Consider the following 26,899-nt stretch of genomic DNA (forward strand, 5'->3'; position numbering starts at 1 on the left):
AAGCTTTATCTGGCTATTACCCCCCTGACAATGAAGGCAAAAAGAGTACTGTAATATTGATATCATTGACTTCAAAGGAAATACAATTTAATTATTTAAAGACTTTACAATTGATCGTAGTTGATTAAATGTTTTCCTTCAAAAAACAAATGAAATCCAAAATATTATCCACAAATTACGATGAGAGGAAATCAAAGTGAGTGTGTGATATTTTGACTTGATACAATACCTTACAAATGTATTGCAAGTAAAACTGTTTATTATCACTGCCAACTTACCGCTGCATCATCGGGAGACGGTATTTAAATTATCACATCTCCTTTTATTGTGAAATTGTTTTCATTAGTGCATTCGTTTTGTATGACTTCCACAATCGAATCCTAAAATCGATTTTATTGCGATCGTATTCCAAGATGAAAAATGTTACGGCAGATGTTAAAAATAATTAAATAATAAAATAAAAATAAAGTAGAATAAATGGAATTAAAATTAAAAGTTAGAAGTTTGAATAATATACATATAGATTAAAATAAACAAGGGTCTGACTTGAAGGAAATATTCCTAGAAACTGGTTGTGTGTGTGATGGGGAGTGCCTTTTGAAAACCTACTTTCATTGGTCAATCACCCGATTATTCTGCGTGTTACTACCCAAACTCTACTTTAAATGGGAAGGAAAAGAAATTACTGGAAGGGGCGTCACTCGGTCCTAACTAGTGAAAGTAGGTTTTTCGGGGCACTTTCTCCACCTAAAATTTGCTTGAGGCATTGGATCTGTACAATACTAGGGATCCCAACAAGGGCACCTTGAGTCATCTGCCCTTCCCGACTCTGAATGGGTCGGTTTGGATCGGTACTTTGTTTTGGGTGCTGTCAGCTTACTTTTTACTGTAACAACAGGTTAACACAACGTTCGTGCCTTTGCCTTCACTTTTCCTACTTTACTTGCATTTATCATCATATTCACATAGACAAAATTCGGGCCTATACAAACGTCAGCCACTCAGTATAAAATGTAAACATTTTACCTGGTGTGGGATGAAGAAGGAAAGTTAGTGGATTCCATAGATGTTTCCCTTTACACACAAGTATTTGTATTATCTCGAAATTCGAGGTAAATGAAAATTTCTCCTCGAGAATGTCGCCTGGTCTCCTTCGCTGCGAGTCCCTCACGAACCCGGTAAGCTTGACGAACCGGTGGAGTTGTTTTTTCGGGACTTATTTACAAGCTACGCTTTATTAGTGGTATTAAAATTTGTTTTCTTCTTTTTACGAATACTAAAGTATTCAGCTAAATTCAGCTAAATAGATATTTTTCAAATCTTAATTTACTTCACTGCGCGAGAGAAAGTCAGCTTAAAAGTTGAGTAAGGATAGTTTATAGAATTCTGTTGTCAAGTGTTCTACATGTAGTTAGTTGCTAAGTGAATTATATTGTTGAACGTATTAAGTGAAATATTATTTTCGGGTGTAATATTCAGATTGTTGTCGAGTTGTAGACAAAATATGTAAGTATCAAATACATATTGCTGATTGGCGTTATGTACAAGTTTGTTTTAAAGTTTTTTTTGTTTTGTTTTTTCGTGTCTTAATTTTAATTTCGCATGAAACTTCAAGAGGGCTCTTTGCTATTTAACAGTTTGTGGAATGACAGATAATTATCACTCCCACTGTCAGCTCTTGGGCAGTGGGTAGTAATTGGATGACTAGCTGCCTTCCCTCAAGTCTTACACTGCTAAATTAGGGACGGCTAGCACAGATAGCCCTCGAGTAGCTTTGTGCGAAATTCCAAAACAAACACTTCTGCAAAAGTGTGCACAATGTAATATGATAAGTAAAATGAGAGAATTTTATATAGAAAAGAAAGGAAGTTTGATAACAGAGGAACAGGAAAAGAAGAAACACATCTTCGCAGAACTGAGGTCAAGACTCAATCACATAATGCTATTTTTAGAAGCATAATATTACTATAATATTTGTATGTGTAAATTATCTTGAACGTTACATTAACCGAGATTTCTGAGCGCTCACTGGTCAGTGTTTAATTTTTATTAACCGGTAAACTTTCTTTCAGGAACCTTGTTACGTCACAAACAAGTTGTTCGTGAGCCCGGGTTGTTTAAGCTTGCGCTGTTCTGTTTTATCACAGAAACAGTCTGTTATTACGTGTGTAATTTGTTTTTTAACTGTTCACTTCGGACAGGAGGGACACTTTGGGTCAAACACGTAGAACTCGAGGTGTGTGGCAACCTAGCAACATACTTAGAAACGTAACACTCTTTAAAAAATCGATATAATTTCATCCCACGTTTCAGCAGCGATTTCTTATATCATATCGACGAAGTGCAGGACCAGTAGTTAAAATGGCTTCCTCATCACGACTGAGGAATCTCTATTCAGTCACAATATTTTGGATTTTGTGGTTAAGCCTAAAGTGTATGTTACATCCCGTTTCCTCTGAAATAAAGCTTCCGTTACTAATGCCTGATGTTCAGCCTAAAGTGGTAAGTATTCTGTTTAAGTACGTAACTTGAAGTTTTGTACATATACTATCATATGGTAGGAAAGTATTTTGTTAAGATGAAGTCTGTCACATTACGAATTTAGTCAGTATCTAGTATATGATTCCAAGTTCTGTTGCTATATTCCAGTATCTGTTTTTCTAGTTGTTTTACCCGTACAAAAATAAAAAAACACGTCATTTGAATATCTTTAAATCTTTTACAAGTAAGACATAATACAAAGCTGTAATATGGTACATTCAGCATATTATATAATCATTTACTGTAATCATGTTTATAAAGAACTTTTTAAATTTTATTAAAGGAAGAAAGCATGAATGTAACAAATGTAGCATCTGTTTTGTTCTTAAGTTTTGTATTTAAAAACATATTTGCTTTTCTTGGTCTTAACAGAATGACTAAAATCTAAGACATAAGAATGGATGGTGAAAATATTCTTTCTGAAAACCTATTTGAACCTGTTATCAGTAATTAGAATTAATATTTCATCTAAATAAGCTACATACACAAACCTTAAAAAATTAACAAAATATATATTGATTTATTTGTTGGATATCATTACAGTTAGCCACATTTTTGGTCATAATTCTAATATATTCTATACAACGTGTATTATCAGGTATAAATAATGGCAGAACGTAAACAGAGAAAATTTGTTTTGAATTTCGGGCAAAGCTACACAAGAGCTATCTGCACTACTCGTCCTTCATTTAGCAGTGTAAGACTAGAGGGAAGGCACCCACCACCAAATCTTGGGTTACTCTTTTACCAACAAATAGTGAATTGACCGCACATTATAAACCCCTACGACTAAAAGGGTGAGCAAATTTGGTGTGACGGGGATTGGAACCCGCGATCCTCAGATTACGAGTCGAGTGCCTTAAACACCTGGCCATGCCATGCCTTAACAGCGAGAAGATCCTATTATACAAATATATCTTGTAGAGAGAAAGACAAAAATGTTTGCCGACGAAAGCAAGCTAATGAAAGATGGATATAATATTTGTAGGTGTGGTATAAATAATAAAAATGGAAGTAATTATTTAGAAAATAATTCGTTTCTCAATTCTTCAAATTATTTGAATATTTTCTTTCTTTTGAACATTAACATTTTCCCGACCATTTCTGTTTTGAACCAGTAGAAACATGAGTGGTGATGGCTCCACCAGTATTTTCTAAAAGGGGCACAGATACATTTTGCTTCCCTCCAATATTAAAATATAAAGAGTTTTAGAGAGTAAAAGGCCAGTTGAGTGGCACTTCTGAAGTTACAAGAAAACTTGTGAAGGGATGGCAACATGCTTGTGTCCACAACGGGAATTCGAACTACAGATTTTAGCGTTGTAAACCCAACGAACGATATATTTACCTTATTGTATTTTGATGAGAAAATAGGACGGAATTCACTTGAACATTGTTTAGACTCAGTGGTTCCTAACCTTTTCATCGTCTTACTCCCTGAGACTCTCCAGGGTATTACCGTGACCCCTATAATAATTTTTGTAATGGTGAACTTTGCATGAAGGTAGAATAAAATAAAAGTATATAAAGATCCTAATTTATTGAAAATGTTACAAATAAATGACCTTGAGAAATGCTACAAGTGCTAAACAAATGGAAAATCCATGGAATTACTGAACATCATTCAAAACCTACTCATTCACTCAGTGTGAGGGTTGATATAATATATATATATAATGAGAAAATATACTAAATATGATGGGAACTTTAAATTTTAAGTTCGATGTATCAATATTATATAGTTAAAAAAATTAGGCAATTCAAAACGTTGTAATATATGAAAATTTTCACTCAAAATTAGACAGATGTTTGCGCAACAAGCATCTCGACGCGGTTCAACTGCTGCACTTCAGCGTCTTTCTCATTCGTGGGCAGTTACAGGCACTTGTCATAAAAACTATAAACTGCTCCGTGATTTCCCCAATAATTACCAAACCTTCTGTGACCCCGAAAAACTTTAAACGACCCCCAGGTTAAGAACCACTGGTTTAGAGAGTGAAAATGAAGATCGAGCTCTTTTAAGTGGGTTGCGCACCAGCAGTAAGCTCATTGCACTTGGAAGTTTGTTTTTTTGGTCCAGCAGTAAGCTCACTGCACTTGGAAGTTTGTTTTTTTTTTTTGTGCACCAGCAGTAAGCTCACTGCACTTGGAAGTTTGTTTTTTTTTTGTGTGCACCAGCAGTAAGCTCACTGTACTTAGAAGTTTGTTTTTTTGGTGTGCACCAGCAGTAAGCTCACTGTACTTAGAAGTTTGTTTTTTGGTGTGCACCAGCAGTAAGCTCACTGTACTTAGAAGTTTGTTTTTTTGTGTGCACCAGCAGTAAGCTCACTGTACTTGAAGTTTGTTTTTTTGGTGTGCACCAGCAGTAAGCTCACTGCACTTGGAAGTTTGTTTTTTTTGTGCGCACCAGCAGTAAGCTCACTGTACTTGGAAGTTTGTTTTTTTGGTGTTTTCTTAATTTCACGCAAAGCTACACGAAGACTATCTGTGCTAGCTGTCCATAATTTTAGCAGAGTAAGACGAGAGGGAAAGCAGCTAGTCATCACCACCTACCGCCAACTCTTGGGCAGCTCTTTTACCAACGAATAGTGGTATTGACCATCACTATACAACACCCCAGGGCTGAAAGGACGATCATGTTTGGTGTGACGAGGATTCGAACCCGCGACCCTCGGATTACGAGTCGAAGTGACCAGATAATTTTGTATATGTGTCGTTGTTCTTTGTGTGTTGATATTTACTGCACTCATTGTCACATGTTGAAATATGCTAGTGACGATTTAAGGTTTACGAAACTGTTTTGTCGTAAGTCCGGAAATAATTTATTAAATTTAAAATATGTAAATTTCTAATACACACACACACACACACACACACTAAAGATACCTTATACGTTTATATAATAAATTGTAATTTTAATGAAGCTGTTTCTTCAGTCTAGGTACCGGCATGTCCAAGTGGTTAGGACACTTGACTGATAATCTGAGGGCCATGGGTTTGAATCGCTGTCAAACATGCGTGCCCATTCAGTCTTGGGGGAGTAAAAACGTGACGGTTATTCCTATGATTCATTGATAAAAGAGTGGCCTAATAGTTGGCGGTGGGTGGTGATGACCAGCTGCTAAATTTGGGAGGGTTAAAACAGATAACCCTTGCGTAGCTTTGTGCAAAATAAAAACAATCTTCAGTCTACTAACAAGAGCAGTAATAATGGAAAAGAAACCTCTTTACGTGTGTGAATTTCGAAACCTGTTGCTGACGTACGGTGTCCTTGGTAACACAGCACGAATATCAAACTAAATTACTCCCATTTCCCGTCCTTCACGAAAATAGACTCAGCGACACTTGAAGGGTAGTAAAGAAACATGTTTAATAAATATTTCGGAAAAAAATTATCCAATGCTCAGTTCTGCGGAATCTTCGCTGGCTTCAAGATAAGCTGGGGCGAAGAGAGGCATGTAATGCTGAAATTCTGGATTCGATGCCTTCTGTGCTTCCAGCGCCACTAGGTCAAGTGCAGTCTCTTCACAACGAAATGTGTTTTAATAATGGCTCCAACACGTGGGTGTTGGATGAAACATCAATCAAGGTATATATTGAAGAAATGTTTTGAAGGTCATGCAAGGCTGTTTCATTTATAGGAGTGTTAATAAATATAGAAGAAACTAATTCTAGACTGACCAGAGAATGTTTGTACAGGGAAGGGTTGTGACTAATTTTATATTCATATAGTCTAACAAGTTTGTTTGTTTTGAATTTCATGCAAAACTACGCGAGGGCTATCTGTGCTAGCCAACCCTAATTTAGCAGTGTAAGCTAAATGTAATGTGTAGCTTTGTGCTTAACAACAGATAATTAAACTTTTATTAATATAGTAATGTCCCTCAGGGGTCATTGTTTTTGGACTTGTTTTTCTCTTTGTTTTTAATATAATAGTAATGATATTGACAGGGGCATCGTTAGTAAGTTAATTAAGTTCTTAGGTGTCAATATATGTATTGAAGATGTTGATGCACTATAGAATGACTTGAATCAGGTTGCAGGTTGGTCAAATATCTGGTTGTTGATCTAAATTATTGTAAGTGCAATTTAATGTGTTTGAACAATCATGGCTGGAACCATCTGTTTGATATAGAGGGGGAGCCAATCGGATGATGCAGCTGAACAAAAGGATATTGGATACAATTATCTTAAGAAACACATTTTGGGTGTGCTTATGGAGTTATTCATTACATGTCCAAAGAGGCCATTATCTCTATGTAAATCCTCACTTGGTTTTAATCTCCCTGTATAAGAGAGGAAGGCGTTCAGAGGTGGGTTACTACAACGATTCTGGGAATAGAAGAATCGTGGCATTAGGATAGGTTAAGATATTCTAAGTTGTTTTATCTTAAGATAAAAAGGGTTAGAAAGATTTGTATTGAGGTGTACAAGATTATGTTAGAGACCAGCAAGATATAAGTCTTTGATTTATTTGTCTTCACTTTTGAAGTTAAGTGGAGAGGACACAAGTTCGTGACTTGAAAAAGACTAGACTCCAGTTAGGACTGGTTTTGTTGCTAATCGGATGATTGGCTTATGGTCTGAGTTACCTGGAGGACAAAATTTACAAAGGAGAAAAGTTCAAAAGTTTCCTTTTGTTATGGGTGCGTGGGCCGTGAAAGACCAAATGGTCACTTGATGTCCGGATAAAAACATTTATCAAACCGATTGGGGAACTGATCAGTTTTGTTTCTAATCATGGCAATCCTATTTATAACAAAATAGCAATGTAATTATTGCTTTCTTTGGCAGTTGAATAAAATTTTATTATTATTAATAATAAATAAATAAATTATCATTTATCTTTTGATTGTTTTGGTTTGTTTTTAATTTCACACAAAGCTACACGAGGGCTATCTGCACTAGCCATCTCTTAATTTTGCAATGTAAGACTAGAGGGAAGGCAGCTAGTCATCACCACCCACTGCCAACTCGTGGGCTACTCTTTTACCAACGAATAGTGGGATTGACTGTGACATTATAATGCCTCCATGGCTGAAAGGGCAAGCATGTTTGGTGCAGCAGGGATTCGTGCCCCTGACCCTTGGATTACGAATCGAGTGCCTTAATCTCCTGGTCGTGCCGGGCCATTATCATTTGAAGTGATTGCTCTTTTCAGACTCAAAGTATAGAGAAAAGAAAACCATTCACCTCAATTTTATTTTGGTGGTGAGTTAGAATACTGATACAGGTTGATTTTGTCAGCTTTCTTGTAAATGTCTTATTTTAAAATTACTCAACTAACATAAACAAATGGAAATAATTCTCACAGTATGTTATAAGAAGAAGAATGCAATGCCATGCAGTGGGCTATCTGTGCTGTGCCCACCAATGATATTAAAACCAAATGTTTAACATTACAAGTCTTTGACATTGAAAAAGTGTACATATTTACATGGCTCTTAGTTTTAATGTAATGTATATATTTATTTACCTTTACATTTAGAAAGACTCCTATCTTTGTACAGCATTTTAAATGCCCAGAAGTTTCAGCACCTACATAGGTAAGTTTATTTTTAACTATGTTAAAAAAAAAAAAAACAGAAAGAAAAACACAACTACTGGTTGTTAAGCAGTAATCCTGAATGCTTATACATCTAAAGTTTTGGGTTCAATCCCTGCATTGAATGTCGTAATGATGAGCTGTTGTGCAGCTGTTCTCTTTAATAAAAAAAATGTTACTAACATAATTCCGAATACCTGATGATAATAGTGATATAAATTACCCATTTTATTTTAAATGATACATAAAACATTGTAATATATTTTTATCAGTAAATGAGCTGTAGCAAACACTAAAGAAAAACTGTAATACTAATAAGATTTAATCATGACATATCGGAATTTTGTTGGAGTATTACTAGTGCACTTAGTTGCACTATTCCATTATTATGTTAATGTTAACTGTATTCAATGAGGGGGGAAATACTTCAAAGCAGTGTCATATAACATTGAAATATTCAGAAAAATGAAATAACAATAATACATGTGTGATATGTGTAAACATTTTTATTCATAATTCAGTAATACCAAGAGTAGGTAATATCGTAATAACAAAGCATCATGTTAACAAAATTAATAATTGTTTGTCTTCCGATATACGCTCAATTTCTTAACCATTTCAGTGTAGTTCGAACCCAATGCCACCATGCACACTGCTCATCATATCCTACTATTTGGATGCTCCGTTGTGGGAAAGCGAGAACGAGACACTACTCGTGCTGTTTGGGACTCTGGTGAGATGGGTGGAGTTAGGCGTGGATCCCAATATCACCGTGATCCTGTATGTTTTGAAGGTTCTCGCATCATTTACACATGGGCAAGAGATGCTCCAAAACTAATGTTACCAGAAGGTGAGAAGTCGATTTTGGTACATTCTGTATTTATGATAAGGTTGTAGGGACCAGCTAACGATTGTTCTCATGGTTTGTAACTTGTACAATCGAACACTTCAATCCTAGAATAATTTTCTGTTTTTTTATATTTCCAGATGACAATTAGTAATTTATATCTACAATTATACATCTAAATCTCATCCATTGAGCCTTGAATCTGCTAACACTGTGATTTTTTGAAGTGGATGATATAAACTAGTTAGTAATTAGTATCCAGCAAGAACAGTTTTAAAAAAAAAAGTAGCTAATTAATAATTAGATTCTAATTTTGATGTTTCTTTGCTAGAAAGAACTTGTCATAACATATAGAAATTTCATGAAAATGAAAGCTTTTGTAGAAGAAAGAAGTAATGATATGAGATTTCCAGAATTAAACTTCATAGTTCAGCTAATGAGCTAAATCACAGGAGTTGCTGCAGCTATTCCTCAGTGATCAAATTAGTAAGTTAGTCGGTGGAATATTTGTTGTGCCAGCTGTCGATCGATTAGCAAGGAAATTCTGCAAGTGAGATTATTTATGAGTTAAGAGTACATCAGTTTCGTAAAGTGTGAGAGAACGTTATTTATGAAGTTACGCACACCAGTGAACGTAGTTTACGTCAAGCGTTATTGATTAAATAAATTAATTCTCTAGTGTTATGTGGACTAAACTTTGCACAATTTTTATCAAATAATCCAAAAGAATTAATCAAATGATAGGATGTTGATTATATCACTGGTGCCAGAAGTTGAATTAATTTGGTGAAGATAAACTAGAAGTTTGAGTAAATTTCAAGATGACAACAAGAACAAGAAGCAAGATCATAACTGTTGAAAGAAAACCAAATAGAGAGAAACAGAATTTGAAAAAGGAAACAAATTAAAACAAGATTGTTTTGTTTCTGAATTTTGTGCAAAGCTTCACGAGGACTATCTGCACTAGTCATCCCAAGTTAAGCAGTGTAAGACAAGAGGGAAGGCAGCTAGTCATCACAATCCACCACCAACTCTAGGGCTACACGAGGACTATCCGCTCTAATCGTTCCTAGTTTAGCAGTGTTAGACTAGAAGGAAGGCAGCTAGTCATCACAACCCACCACGAACTCTAGGGCTACATCAGGGCTATCTGCACTAGTCATCCCGAGTTTAGCAGTGTAAAACTAGAAGGAAGGCAGTTAGTCATCACAACCCATCACCAACTCTAGGGCTACATGAGGGCTATCTGCACTAGTCATCCCTAGTTTAGCAGTGTAAGACTAGAAGGAAGGCAGCTAGTCATCACATCCCACCACCAACTCTAGGGCTACATGAGGGCTATCTGCACTAGTCATCCCTAGTTTAGCAGTGTAAGACTAGTCATCACATCCCACCACCAACTCTAGGGCTACACGAGGACTATCTGCCCTAGTCATCCCTAGCTTAGCAGTGTGAGACTAGAAGGAAGGTAGCTAATCATCACCACCAACTCTAGGGCTACTCTTTTACCAAAGAGTAATGGGATTGATTGTCACATTATAACCTTCTTTTAAAACAAGATCAAGAAGAAATAAAATACACAAATAAAAGAATACCAGGAAGATATTTATTGAAATTTAAAAGAAGTTCAGGAGGTGAGAGATGGAAATTTCAGAGAAGAATTAAAAGGCAAAGAAATAATTTGTAAATACGAAGCAAAAAATAAATCTTATTGAATACTCGATCAATGAAGGTGTTGGAGATGTATAGTGGGATTATAAGGAGATTAAAGAAATACTAAAAGGATGTAAAGACAGAATTAAAAAAGTAGAAAAGTAAATGAACAAAGTCAAAAGTAAAGTACAAACCATCTATAATGTGTAGAAAAATTATAAGAAGATCACTGAGGTAGAAATGAACATTAATGACAGAATGAAACATGTGGAAAATGAGTTGATAAATGCAAAAATCAAACCAGCCACACCTCTTTTTCTTTTGTTTTTTACATCTCCATAAGAATTCCAACATAAAACACAATTTACTATCTCGTATAGAATAGAAACTCCTACTTTTTGTACTCCTGTTTCTGCTATTGCTGTATAATCTTTGGCTAAAGAACCTTCTTGGAATACAACTGCCCTAACAATATTAAAATAAGTTCCACAATTTATTCGGTCATTTTTTACAACATCATTCACTTGAACACCAATGAATTATAATGTAAAAATACCATGGGAGGCAGATTAAACTTAGACCATAATAATGTAGAGTCAACAGGTAAAATGGTGAACAATAAGTTATTATTTTTGCCAACTCTTTGAAAGGACCAGATTTAGCAACATTAAACAACCTTCCACCTGAAAGTCACAACAACTATCAAGTACTGGTAACTGCCTTATCCAACAGGTGCCTGAGGGAAGTATTCAAAAGCAAAGATCAGAATAGAGAGGAGAGAACAGATCCCAGGTGAACTTGTGGAAAGGCTTTCTTAGTTATCTTAACCAGGTGCTTTACATGAAATGGTGGATCCACTCGCACATGACTGATTAATATATGCAGTAAGAGGTAAGGATATGCAAGTTAGTGTAAAGCAAAGCAGGTGTTTATTGTTAAAAGAAGATTTTCAGTTGGTGGTGGAACTTAATCAATTAAAGATCTCATTTAAAAGTACAATGTCATCAGATCATGTAGTATTGAAATATAACTTTTTTTACAATAGTCTAGAAAATCTGAAAGGACTAATTAGACAATTAGTTACATATAAGAGAGGAAATAAACCAGAGCAGGTGTCACTCGAATGGACATACTGTAAAGAACTGCAGGCAAAAGCTTCTAATAGTTGATATCAATAAAATATAATTATTATAAATGATGGTAACATGGCCATTACAGCTGAGGCTGTGAAGAATTGGTAGCTGTTGATACTTAAAGAAGAAAATACCCTAAGGATGAATCTTTGATCCTAACAAGATAAAAAAACAACATAAAAAAGCTGTTAACATATTGAAAAACAGGAAGTAGCTGGAATTGTGGGGCAGAGTTCAGCTGAGAACACTGCATCTGCTCCATATGATGTAAGAAATTCATTATTTAACAAAACCACTCTATAAGTCCAATGGTTTATTGATGGGAAGCCTTGCAATATGTTGTTTAACACTGGTTTTACAGCCGCACTTATTCAAGTAGTCACAAATGCCAAGAAGTAAAAAAGTTGAAACTTACCTTCACTGCAGAATGTTTTTCTACACTGCATGATATGTGGATAATTTACTTTGCAAATGAGTGCATACTTGGAGCTGACTTCTTGTAGAGACATGGATTGAAGGCTAAGCTAATTTCAAATGGCTTTGCAGACTATGACCAGGAAATCCCTGTGCATTACATGGCAATTACTATGCCAGAGATTGAAATTTTGGTAACAATGAGAGAGGCAGTTGTTGTACCATGAAGAAGTGAAATGTTCATACCAGTATTTTCATAAATACATTTACATCTGTTGACTAATCAATAGAGTACAGTAGAACCAAACACTTCAGCATGTCCCAGAGGATTATTGGCTGAAAGTTCTCTCACTGATCTGTAGAAAAGATGTCACCATTATTGTAATAAACACAACAAATCATGAAATTCAAGTCAACTCTGGAGAAGACAGAGTAAGATGTGAGGATGTACTGGAAGTATTCTGTATCAAAGAACATCAGAAGTAGTTACTTTTGAGGGAAGCTGCAGAAGTCTAATCTGATGAAGAGGAACCCATTTTTCAGAAGATAAAGTATGGAAACATTGTGAATGGAAGAAATATGTATTATGTTTTGACAAGTTTGTGTCATGATCAGGAAGCTGATGATGCCTGAAGCTTCTCCATATATTGTATATTTATAACAAAGTTTATTTCACTTCCCATTCAAGCTGTTTCCATACTTTATTTTGATGGAGTGTAACCTCTCTGAACTGCCTGGAATGTCTTATCTTAATGACAGAACCTCACGTGGGAAGACATTTGAAAATGCTTACAGGGAAACTAAGGAAATTTCTGGATTGGTCAAATAAAGGAAATCTCAGGCTAAATTCCAAGAAGTGTGAATTGTCCCTTCAATATTTGAGTTTAATGGAACATACAATCATCATACAGACCAATTTGAGATTGAATATGTTCAGGTTTGTGAGCACATTGAAGAAAGAAAATATATTTGTTTATTTGTGATGCATACGACATGTTTTAGCCAATCTTGACCATCCAGCATTGCTTCTTCTTATGTCTGTTGTACGTTTTTCAGGTGTTGGCTTCGAAGTGGGAGGAAGAGACTCAGGAATTAATTACTTATTATTGCAGGTACATTATGCCAATGTGGACAAGTTTATTGGTAAGTGTATTTTGTTTGTATTTAACAATTATTATAAAACTATTTATGCTGAATTTGCAGTAAATGTATTTACTGATTAGCTGAGACCGGTTGATACAAGACACATGTTGAATGACAAAAAAGTAAACTTCAAACCATTATAGCAACAGCTATGCAAACTGAGAAACACGTTAAGTTATTTTGTTTGATGAACTAATTGTAAACTAGACTGTGACGGAAGCAAAATTCCAATAGAAAAGTTTACACACAAAAATGCTTTTCTGTATTGGTTGGTGTCATGAAATATAACCAGTGTATAGACGTATAGGCTGTTACGTGTAACATATTAATTTGACACAATAATGTTAAACAGTAAACAACTTTAATGTACACGTTACACTCCATATTTGATTATTTCTGAAGCTTTATTACTCCTTATGAAAAAGAGAAGTAAACTGAGCAAGCACGCTCTTTTGAAACTGTTTTCTTATTGGCTAATTTTCCTGCTGAATCTACAAACCTTCTGCTCTTTTTCTCCAGCTGGTGAAACTGACAACTCTGGAATTATCTTAACAGTGGTTCCTGGGATTTCTAGCAGGTAAACTAAACATTTTTTTTAACACACATACACATGTCTATGAGTGTATCGTACTAATATTCACTGGTTACAGCATTTAACTTTTAAGCAGAAATGAGCCACATGGTTAAATGTAATCCAATGTAAAATGTAATTTAACTGTAACACACAACCGAACTGAAACTGATCATTTGTTTTTTTATTGGCTTTTTAAAAGAATGATTACAAATACTTGTGTTTATTTCATCCATTGCTTCAAACATCATGGTTTTTATCTGATGTCTACAAACACAATTTATTGATTTAACAGAAAATTTTAAATGTTTTTATCAGCAACATAAATATTTTTTATGTAAATATAAATGTATTTATAAATACATATGATATTATTTTTGATGGTTGTTTCATCATTATTATTGCAATACAAATACAAGCTCATAAATATTGAGTGAAGTTCCAGTTATTATACAGGATGAAATGTAACATAAATTATTATATCATATTTAACAGACTGACCAAAAGGACTGGAGTGCTGCTACTGGGAACTGATGGGAGAATTCCAGCTCATAAAGAGGGTAAGTACAAAAATAATATACAAACACTGAACCTTGACAAAGTGTTCTAGAACTCAGGGTCATAATTTGCATAGAAAATGATACAATAACTACATGGCAGTGCATTTTGTAATACCATATCTTTTGGTCTATATTTTAATCTTAAAAGAGCTTGAATTTTATTAGATTTATTTCCAATATTTATTCATTTGTAACAGTTTTACCCAAAACAGATGATCACCTGGTGAAGTAATTCTTGATGACAAGAAACCTACTTGAAATAAAAATGTATCTCAGAATGACTGGTATAGGTATTAACATTTTTTATTGATAAGGAGAGAACAACATTTCGACCTTCCTAGGTCATCTTCAGGTTTCTTAACCAGCCATTCTGAGATACAAAAATGTCACCTGTTCCATTTAGAACTGGTGATGTAGTCTAAGTTTCTTTAGTTATTAAATTTACGGGATAATTATAAAGGTGATTACACTATGTAATAAAATTTTTACTTTTTATTGTTTGTGGGCATAAAGTGTTATTTCCCAATTGCTTATGCCTAAAGTAAATGGAAAAGACCTATTTTTCTCTTTAAACTTTACTTTTGTGACCTGGGTAATGAAATTTTCAAATTTACCCATTTTCTGGAACATTCCAGGTAGATTCAGTGCTGAGTAGCTGATAGAGAATTTTCTTGAACTTTCTAGAATGTTGAAGAAGCCTCAAAGCTGTGCTGCTCCATAACGGGAATAAGGATCCGTTTCTTGCCGTGGTTTATTCGGTGCACCTCAAAGAGGAATATAAGAGCATCAAGACCTTGGTAGAAGTCTTGAAGTATGATGAGTATGGCTGGGAGGTTATCGGAGACTTCAAAATGGTGGCATTCCTGGTGGGGCTCCAAGGGGGCTTTACCAAGTTTCCCTGTTATCTATGCCTTTAAGAAAACAGGAACACAGCAGTGCACTACAACAGGAAGCACTGGCCACAATAGACAGAGTTCTCTGTGGGGAGGCACAATGTCAAGTCTGACCCACTAGTGGATTTCCAGAAGGTGTTGTTCCCACCATTGCACATAAAATTGGGTTTTATGAAACAATTTGTCACAGCTTTTGATAAGGAGCCTGCAGCCTTCAAATACCTTCAAGACTTCTTCCTTCCTAAGCTGTCAGAAGCAAAGGTCAAAGCCGGTTTCTTCAATGGACCACAAATAAAAAATATCCTGGAGTACACGGAATTCCCCACAAAGCTCAATATGAAGTAAAAAAAGCATGGGGCAGCTTTGTTGCAGTGGTTCAGGGCTTCTTGGGCAATCACAAGGCCAAAAATTATGTGGAACTGGTTGAGGAAAGAACTATGGCGAAATGGGCTGCAGGATGTACCTGGAAGTCTGTATCCTTGATGCTCATCTTGGTGAATTCAAGGAGAACATGGGAACATACTCAGAGGAGCAAGACAAAAGCTTCCACTAAGATATACTGGACTTTGAACGCTGCTAACAAATCTCAAAAATCTACTCACTTCTAAACATTTTTGTATAACTTTAGTGTAAATACATGTAAATCTTAATTCATATGTCATTTTATTCAGACCTTATGTAAATGAAAATTTGCCCGTTTTTACACAGAAAATAAGTTAATTTCTAAATTTCATTATCCAGGTCACAAAAGTAAAGTTTGAAAGGAATAATGGTCATTTTTTGTACTTTTACAACATAAGCAATTAAGAAATAACACATACTATCCAGGAACAAAATTTTTATTACATAATGTGATTATATCTTTAAAAACTCGTAATCTAGGGAAAGCTAAATTTTATCAGAGGAACCATGAGAACTGAATGTCTTATCTGTGTAAGTTTGAACAGGATACATTATCTTAGCACTATTCTGCAGATTGACATGTATTTTATGTACATAATTGAACTGGTATTGTTAAAAATAGAGAGACAGAAGAAAAAATGAAATCAGAACTGGTCTGGGAGAAAAGTGATTTTACTATACAGTATTATATGCCTTTAAAACAAAACCATGTAAGACATCCATACTTTCTTCAGTAATACCTCTGATCTTAATGCAACAGGTCTAATGATTAAGGTGCCTCGGTTTTGATTCCCCGTCACTAAACATGCTCACCCTTTTAGCCATGGGACATTATAATGGGATGATAAATCCCACTATGTTTTGGTAAAAGAGTTAACGATGGATGGTATTGACTATTACTGCTAAATTATGGATGGCTAGGACAAGTGTCCCTCATGTAAGTTTGCACAAAATTCAAACTTAATGTATCTCTGTTCTAGTTTTGCTTCTTTAATACAACTAGTTTTAAGATACAATGATCTTAAATATGAAGGTTTCCTAATAAACTACTTTCTAATACAGTTGTGTTGATTGTACAGGATAGTTGTGTGTTCCTTTAAAGTGATATGTTTATTGGTCATTGAAATCAATCTGACAGTTGAGGTTTAGCATATCTTTTATAAATCTCATGTTTTCAAAGCTCCCATTGAAATTGTTTTCATATTGTTAAGTAAAACACCCAGCATTTAAGAAGGATAATTTATGTTGCATGTAATTTATTTTAATGATTTTGGGAATATAACCACAGAACATCAATCTTCATATTCTTAAAGAAATGGCTAATTGAATTTTCAACTTAAAATATAAAATTAATGCTTGAATATGTTAACATTCTAAAATATACCAAGAAGATTTTCTTATATTCTCTTTGATATACTTGGATATTGAAATTAATCTTTCTAATGGATGCATTTAGAGCACATGGAAACAGAATGTATGATCCAGGACCAAATAGAAATTCATCCTTTCGCTTTTCGGACACACACTCACCAGTTGGGTAAGTATTTGGGAACATACTTGTATTAAACTTGAAGCTAGGTAACATCACACACACACACACACACACACATATATATATATATATATATTCATATTTAGTTTCCAGCTGCTGTGTAATTTGCATTATGGTATACAAATAGGACAGCAGTGCCCTCTATTAGGCATCATATATAAATACTTCAGTATTTCAACTCACATGTCCTTTCTCACTTAAAGTGAGTACTTCCTATTGGACTTACTTTATTAATCTGCTTAAATTTGTTGTTTGCTCGGTTCTCCTATATATCTATTTGGTAATATCTATTTGGTATCTAAAAATTGGAATAGGAATAACATTTCTTGTCTGCGTTTTTGATTGGGGAAGTAAGAGTAAATACAAAAACCTGAGGCTGTACTGTCCTCATATGCTGTAATATTATCCAAGAATGATAAAACTTTTATCTACAGAACAACTAGAGGTCTGACAGAAATTTATTGTAGAGCGAGTCTGAATTTTCTAACTTTGATTGACGTTTAAGACGCTGAACACAATGAAACAATATTTGACTCTCAAAACAAAAAATGTTTGTATGGACTAAAGAAAGTTCCTTTGTTGAAAAGATCTCCCCCTCTTTATTGTGAAAATAATAGACTGAGAAAAGCATGCATGGCATTATATACAGGAAACAATATTGCTAGTCTGCCCATACCTCTTGTGCTACCCACGTGATTTTTTTATCACTTTCACTGCGAGATAAGGGAGATTTTTTGTTGTTATTTTTGCGTGACAGGTCACCTGACATTTCAATGGAAAACACTTCAAACTATCTTTATATTGTATATAAATATTTAAAGAAATATGTCTCACAAGAAGACAGCAGTGATACATCAGGTGAATGACCAAGAACTGTAGGTAACTAGGTCAAAAGAAAGTTAAAACTACATACACCAGAATAAATGAAAACGTTGAAAAATTTCTATTTTAAAACAAATGATAACCCTGCATACCACAAGAGAAAATTAAACACACACACACAGTTAAATATGAATACAAGTAAAATGGAAAGATGTTTGTTTGTTTTTGAATTTCGTGCAAAGCTCCACAAGCTATCTGCGCTAGCCGTTCATAATTTAGCAGTGTAAGACTATGCAGCTAGGGACCCACCTCCAACTCTTGGGCTACTCTTTTACCAACGAATAGTGGGATTGCCCATCACTTTATAATGCCCCACGGCTGAAAGGGCGAGCATATTTGGTGTGAATGAAATCAAACACACGACCATCAGATTACAAATCGAATGCCGTAACCACCGAGCCATGAACCTTAGGAAGGCCATACATTTACGGGATGGTGATCCATAAGGGTATAGTTAGTAACTGTTAGTAACTTTACCCAGTTTTATAATTTTCCTATTTTGTAAATGCTGATGACGAGCAGTCTTCAGTTCTTACATCTAAAAATTAAATATACCAAATGTACAAAGTCTAACAGGAAACAATGTTTTTAAAATAAGTCTTACTATTGTTAAACTTTTCTATTTTACTACTGTTACGTTTTCACAGTCTTAATTGCTTTTAGGCAAAACTAATAAACAGTTTATGTAATGATATAAATATAGTTATTAACATATGTATCATACCTGTTTTTATAACCTTCTTGTACACACATGTGCATTAATACTATCCATGATCAAAATTATGAACATAATATTTTTAGATGCAGTCAACTACAAAACTGTTTCAAAAAGATGTCATAAAATAACTAGTTTCCAGAGAAATCAACAGTTACTAAATTATTTAATGTAGAAATACCACAGAATGTTTTTATTTTTTCAAAAAATATAAAATTTTGCTTATTATGGAACCACTTTCATACACTTCTGAGATTGCGTATCACATTTCTGTACAAATGTTTTCCTTACTTGCATAGAAACTACCTCTAGTAACACAAAATAAAAACACTTGCACTTCTTAAGAAGTAACTGTTGTAAAAAAAACCAGAAACACTCGTTTTCATAGAAACTAACTGTGGTAACAGTAAATGAGAAAAATAAACACTTTCCCTCTTGTAAACTAAGTTTAGTAACACAAACTAAGATATTGTCTTCTTAGAAACTAACTGTAGTAATATGAAACAAAATCACTTGTTCATTATAGAAAATAACTTGTAACACAGAACAAAAATAGGAAAAATAACTTTCCTTCTTAGCACACTTGTGATATGAAATTATTTATATAGAACTGAGTTTTAAAGATTTTAGTGCAAATTGTTCAGTTGTTTTGAATTGAACACAAAGCTACACAATGGGCTATCTTTGATCTGCCCACTACGGTATCGAAACCGGCTTTTCATGAGGTATGTTTGCAGGCATACCACTTAGCCACTGGGTGGACAAATTGTTTGGAAAGTAATCTAACCACCACATTATTTAAATTGTAGAACCAGCCTCTTGAAAATAAGGTTTTTATCTCTGGGACAACAATACTTCTTTATCCTTGGTCTCAACTATGAATGGTGATTTTTGATTTTTAACATAAAATATTCTTGATGCTGAGGTATCCACGTAGTATTTCATAAAGTTTCAAAATGACTTGCACAAGTTTGACTCAACCAATCAGAAGAAAGTGAGAATAGTTATGAGGTTGTAAACAGGAACAAACAAAAACGTAGCTGTTTATTATTAGAATAATAACAAAAGATAATGCAGGTAAAAACATATATGGAATTACTCTCAAAGCAAGTAATTATGTGGGGTATTTTTAACAGTGGGATACCGTCGTGTAGAAATTTGTTCTTTTTCTGGTTATTTATATGACAAGCTACACTTTGTCCAACAGTGTAATATATATGTATGTAACTTTCTTAAATCATGATTGTTTAACTATTTAGTGTTTGAAACTTGTAATAGTTTGTTTGTAACTTCTCCTTCCAAGTAAGAACTTTCACAGAAAGTGTTGTGCAGAAACCGGTCATTTAATGTTGAAACAGAATAAGATGAACGTGAAAATGTAATAAATGATTAAAAATTACGGAGTTTTAGACCAGAGCAAATGTCTCAGCTTCTAAATATGGGAAAAGAACAGCTAGTTACGTATTTATCAATTTATTATTTAGCTCACAATAGAGAGAAAAAAAGTGATAAGCTGAAATCATTTGATAAAATATCCATGACTAGAGACTTGTTATACAACATTATTTACACTATTTTATTATAGATTTGTTTCGTCTGATGAGATATAAATATATTTATCTGAGTATCCAAGAAGTGAAATAATTTTAACTGTATTTTGATACACTTGAATGTCATTGTGTTAAAAGTTTTTGAAACTGTGATTTCGTGATTTCCAAATTTGAAGAGCAATTTTGTTCTTTGAAAATGTTTTCGTGTTTTATATCTATTAAAGTTTTTTTTTCAAATATATAAAAAACAAACTGTTCTTTCAAAGTTTATGATCACTGAAAGTGAGGGTTTTTATAAGATTAATTTTTGTTGTTGTTTTGTGTCCCTGATGTTTTAGTATGAGATAGAAACTCATTCCTCTGACACTTTTATCAATTTGATAAACGTTTTTCTCCAGACAGTCTATGTAATTTGTAGTTTTAGGTTTTTAATTTTTATAAATAATAATAATTATGATTCATCTGAAAGTGAAGGTTCTCACGTCAAGTTTGTAAGATAATAACTTTTCAATGTTCTGTGATCTTATAAAATGCATTCTACTCAATATATTCGTGTTCACTGTTCAGTGATAATGTTTGTGAAAAATCACTTTTGTAACAATCAAAAGTTCTTTTTGATTAGATATTTTAAACAACCCATCCCTCATGTATACATTAATGATATATTTTCAGGTATTGGTAGTTCACACGATAAACTTGGGACAACCTGTTAAAGAAACAGAATAACAACTGATCAAAAAATCACATAATGCTTGCACTTTGTGACACATGTTGAAACTAATTACTATATATATATATATTTTTTATTGAGATACACTTGTTTTTTCAAACATTGAAATTTTAGGATGTGATTTGTAGTATGGCATGGATGCTGCGTCTGGTTATCGCAGAAAAGTATATAAATGCCTTCAGTATATTAGCTAAAACAAGAAATACATTGTTACTTCCAATTAACATAGGAGATATATCAAGTATGGTTATTCAGTAAGTTAATGGATTCTATTACTTAGAGTGTTTTTATCAAAGTCCTTGTCTGCCAAATCTATCTCTCTCTGAGAACTTGTACCATGTGTGTTATTTGTGTAAAGAAAATACAACTGGACTCACAATAAAAATATATATCAAAGGTTCATGAAGTAATTTAATTTCTCAAATATTTGAGTGTTTCAAGTTTTATTAGAATGTGGATTGTAGAGCAGAAACTACACTAAAATAATAGTTTTACATTGTTTTTTACAGCCCGGTTCTTGACAAAAATGTAATTTTGTGAACATTTTGTCTCGTAAAGACTAGAAATTAAAATCATGAGTAAAAATTAATAATGCATTATAATAGAGCATATTTTAACTTGAATAATTTTTTTATCTTTTCGAGATTTTAAAACAGTTTTGTAAATGGTCAAAGTGTTAGAAAACAGTCACATTGGAAAAGTGAAAACATGTAGTAATTATCTATTTCCATTGAATTTGTCTCACATGAAATAAAAGTTATGTAGTCATATGTTTTCTCTCATTAAAATGGCAAAAAATAATACTGAATTAATTATTTATTCAAGTTTCTAGTTTTCAATTAATCGTAATAAATGCCAATAGCAAAATGTTCTCCATTTCTTTATAATATAAAATTTTCATGGTTATCACTATAAACATCGTCTCAGTGATGGTTGTCACTAGAAACACAGTCTCACTGATGGTTATCACTAGAAACACAGTCTCACTGATGGTTGTCACTAGAAACACAGTCTCACTGATGGTTGTCACTAGAAACACAGTCTCACTGATGGTTGTCACTAGAAACACAGTCTCACTGATGGTTGTCACTAGAAACACAGTCTCACTGATGGTTGTCACTAGAAACACAGTCTCACTGATGGTTGTCACTAGAAACACAGTCTCACTGATGTTTATCACTAGAAACACACTCTCACTGATGGTTGTCACTAGAAACACAGTCTCACTGATGGTTGTCACTGGAAACACAGTCTCACTGATGGTTGTCACTAGAAACACAGTCTCACTGATGGTTGTCACTAGAAACACAGTCTCACTGATGGTTGTCACTAGAAACACAGTCTCACTGATGGTTGTCACTAGAAACACAGTCTGACTGATGGTTGTCACTGGAAACACAGTCTGACTGATGGTTGTCACTAGAAACACAGTCTCACTGATGGTTGTCACTAGAAACACAGTCTCACTGATGGTTGTCACTAGAAACACAGTCTCACTGATGGTTGTCACTAGAAACACAGTCTCACTGATGGTTATCACTAGAAACACAGTCTCACTGATGGTTGTCACTAGAAACACAGTCTCACTGATGGTTGTCACTAGAAACACAGTCTCACTGATGGTTATCACTAGAAACACAGTCTCACTGATGGTTGTCACTAGAAACACAGTCTCACTGATGGTTATCACTAGAAACACAGTCTCACTGATGGTTATCACTAGAAACACAGTCTTACTGATGGTTGTCACTAGAAACACAGTTTCACTGATTATTGTCACAAGAAACACAGGATCACTGATTGTTATCACTTGAAACACAGTCTCACTGATGGTTGTCACTAGAAACACAGTTTCACTGATGGTTGTCACTAGAAACACAGTCTCACTGATGGTTGTCACTAGAAACACAGTCTCACTGATGGTTGTCACTAGAAACACAGTCTCACTGATGATTATCACTAGAAACACAGTCTCACTGATGATTATCACTAGAAACATCGTCTCTCTGATGGCTATCACCAGAAACACAGTCTTACTGATGGTTGTCACTAGAAACACAGTTTCACTGATTATTGTCACTAGAAACACAGGATCACTGATTGTTATCACTTGAAACACAGTCTTACTGACGGTTGTCACTAGAAACACAGGATCACTGATTGTTTCACTGACGGTTGTCACTAGAAACACAGTTTCACTGACGGTTGTCACTAGAAACACAGGATCACTGATTGTTATCACTTGAAACACAGTCTTACTGATGGTTGTCACTATAAACACAGTTTGATTATTGTCACAAGAAACACAGGATCACTGATTGTTATCACTCTGAACTACACAGTCTTACACTGAAACACAGTCTTACTGACGGTTGTCACTAGAAACACAGGATCACTGATTGTTATCACTTGAAACACAGTCTTACTGATGGTTGTCACTATAAACACAGTTTCACTGATTATTGTCACAAGAAACACAGGATCACTGATTGTTATCACTTGAAACACAGTCTTACTGATGGTTGTCACTATAAACACAGTTTCACTGATTATTGTCACAAGAAACACAGGATCACTGATTGTTATCACTTGAAACACAGTCTTACTGATGGTTGTCACTAGAAACACAGTTTCACTGATGGTTGTCACTATAAACACAGTCTTACTAATGGTTGTCAATAGAAACACAGGATTACTGATGGTTGTCACTATAAACACAGTTTCACTGATGGTTGTCACAAGAAACACAGGTAGTTATGCCAACTGTCTTTTGAAAGCCAGATCTGGATAAGCGGCTAAATCTTAAAGAAAATGAAACAAAATGAAGCATGACGTCATAGCTGAAACTGGCCCAAATGTGAAACTTTGTGATGCAATTAGATGCAGTATCAGTTGTTACAATTTCAATGTCTTTTCATATGAAGTATAATTATATTCGTAACAATTTGTAATTGTTAGGTTAGGCTAGATATTTTGTAGTTTAATGAGATAAGCTTGGTACCAATGAGCTATGTGACATCATATACATGTGTGATGTCATGTTTTATTTCGTTCAAGAGAGTTAGATGCAGATATAGTAATTATGTTAACCCTAATAGAAGACACATTTTAAGTTGTTTAAATATTAATGAGGGAGTCTTCAAAATTACTTGTTGTATTTGTAACTGCATATGCTAATTTTTTATTTTTTTTGTCAGCAGCTGCACATCACTGGATAGAATGTACTCTATTGAAGGTGAGGAAGTGAAAGATGGCATAGAAAATGTTTTGCATGCTTTTCACTGGGCAGTCAGTGTTGTAGGCCTCTATGTTACACAAGGTGATATCATCTGGGAAGTGTACAGGAAGTTTGATGATACCTTTCTTGGTACTCGACAAGTAAGTGTATAAACTTTGTACACAAAAGATCTAGTATTATAAAGAGTTTATTACAGCCATTATTGCTTGCTTAAATGCTATAAAGCTCTCCAGGATGGTAAGAAAAACAAGGTCACGTTGGGTTAACGTTGCCATAAGTTCTTGCCAGTTGAGATGTGTAATAATGAATTATGAATTCTACACACAACTTTGCAGTATATGTTGACTTCTGGCAGTGTTAATTTCCGAGTTGTAAATATGTTCTCATCACAGTTTTATGTATGTATAATTTCAGTTGTATCATTCTTTAGTTTCTTTCATGTTTGAAATTATTCATTCTAATTTTTGTTTTTAGGTAAGTTTTATAGTTATGCAATGAACCCGTGTGTGTGTATAGTCTTTATTTCCAATAAAAAATGAAAAGTAATTTATTATGTAACATTAAGAATTATTTAAACTAGTATTCAAACATTCCAACATCTCTAAACTATAGTTGTATCTATAGAGTTGTCAAATGATAACTTTTTGTGAACAGTATTGTCAGTAGATATTTATACTAACTACTAATTGTGATGTGATATAAATAATGAGTAACATTTTTTGAGAACTGTAATTAGGTGTTTTAAATTATTTGGTTTTATTCCATTGTTACTATATTGATATGAAAGTAAGACAGTTTTATGTGCCTGTTAATCAAACACATAGTGTAAAATACACTGAACACATCATAAAAATATGTTAAAAAATACCTCTATTAAATTCATTCAGCAATACATTTTAGATTTATCAATTCAACACACTTGTTACTTATTTTCAGCTAACACTGATTACATAGTTTAGTGTGCAGTAAAAGTTAACAAAATAGATAGTACAGGTAATTACGGTAAAACTAAAACATAATAGAGGCACCTAGTCATCACCATCCACCAACCACTCTTTCTCAAATGAATCGTAAGACTGACCCTAACAATATTCTCCTCCCTCCCACATATCACAAACGGTGAGCATGTTTGATGAAGTGAAAGTTGGATCAAGAATTTCGAACATAACATAAAATTTACTGAAACAGTTCAAAGTGTACTGCACTAACCTTAGAATCCTTTATACCAATGCTGATTACACCGATGTACTAAACAAGTGGAACCAATGGAACGAAGACAAATTGTTCAGTTTAAACATATCCAAAATTTGAGGCTGAATTGATTGACTAACAGCATTCATTCCCAGTTTCATCCTGGCGACCAGATTGTTAACCTATGTATTTCTAGCATAAATAATCAGTGTAAATCAGTGCTAGCTAAAGGTCTTCAGTTCTCTCTTTCACCACGTAAATTCTATGTACTTACCTTAGTTTACACTATTAAATCACAATACAGGTACCTAAAGGACCTTCTTGTTAAAGAAAAAGTAACTTTATCGACTCAGTAACTTTTCTCATGACGAAAATAAAGAAATCTGCCTCTTCTACTTCTTATGATTTTATCTCTAATGTTTGTCCTTACCGTTTAAGCCCTGAATAAATCTTTTAAAAGAACTATCATTAAATAAAATATTTATGTTACATCGTCCGACAATACCATTGTTATTCTTAACTAAAATAATTACTTAATTAAAATGGTGGTTATTCTTTACAACTCTACCACATTTAAAATCCTTATTAACACCTTTTCATTATCATCCAACGTGAGGAAACATTCCAAAGATACTTGAGGAAACTTAGAAAGAAAAATGTCGTAGACATTTGACTGATGATGAGATGACACCGGGTAAACGATCAAAGTATATTAATTTGCTATTGTGGGTTATATAGATATAATTATCCCAAAAGCACAGTTAATTAATGACATGAGAACATAGTATAGGCTATCTATTAACAACTGCAGCATTATAATATGCTGAAAATATATATTTTAGTAACTGCAATACTAAGAATTACGTTCCATTTTCTTATCTTACAATTATCTAAAGGACATGGTGTGCATATTTGTATGTATGTGACCGAAATAATAAATACACTGTGCCACTATCTATTAAATATCACCACACAAAAAAAAAATCTGTTAAAAATTCCCACCTTGATATCCTAAACTCAGACAATTATGAAAATAACAACGATACCTACGACAAACCTTTGTTTATCAATGAAAAAAAAATTAAAGTATTGTCCTCGTAACAAGAACCTGACTTTCACTAGGACTAAATCTGAAGGTTTGGTTATATCTTTATTGATGTAATTTACATATATAGTTTTAAGGAAAGGAGTTAAAAACACTATTAGTTTTTCAATAAACGGTACCACACTGAAGAGATCAAAAATAATGTTTGCTCAGCACAATCAGAACAGTTTTCCACTACTTTAATTACTGTGAAAAATTTTTTTGTTGTTGTTTCAGAAAACGGTTCCTTTTCTC

At 33.9% G+C, this 26,899-nt stretch overlaps 1 protein-coding gene across 17 annotated transcripts; it reads left to right on the forward strand.

Moving 5' to 3' along the window:
- Positions 1-1,714: 1,714 nt before the first annotated feature.
- Positions 1,715-25,066, forward strand: LOC143230034 (peptidylglycine alpha-hydroxylating monooxygenase-like). 17 transcript variants are annotated; one of them, XM_076463009.1, is made up of 8 exons: positions 1,731-2,502; positions 3,140-3,529; positions 8,030-8,087; positions 8,709-8,936; positions 13,190-13,276; positions 13,796-13,853; positions 17,159-17,239; positions 24,329-25,034. In XM_076463009.1, exons 4-8 carry the CDS (start codon positions 8,732-8,734, stop codon positions 24,519-24,521), a joined length of 624 nt encoding a protein of 207 aa, XP_076319124.1. In that variant the 5' UTR covers positions 1,731-2,502; positions 3,140-3,529; positions 8,030-8,087; positions 8,709-8,731; the 3' UTR covers positions 24,522-25,034. The 17 variants fall into 17 exon arrangements, with proteins under 17 accessions (XP_076319194.1, XP_076319202.1, XP_076319190.1 ...); XM_076463020.1 differs by having other exon boundaries at positions 3,140-3,525; XM_076463065.1 differs by lacking the exons at positions 1,731-2,502; positions 3,140-3,529 and adding exons at positions 5,055-5,229; positions 14,343-14,407 and having other exon boundaries at positions 24,329-24,512.
- The last annotated feature ends 1,833 nt before the right edge of the window (positions 25,067-26,899 follow it).

This window comes from Tachypleus tridentatus, chromosome 1, assembly GCF_004210375.1.
Source record: "Tachypleus tridentatus isolate NWPU-2018 chromosome 1, ASM421037v1, whole genome shotgun sequence".
Classification (NCBI taxonomy): domain Eukaryota; kingdom Metazoa; phylum Arthropoda; class Merostomata; order Xiphosura; family Limulidae; genus Tachypleus; species Tachypleus tridentatus.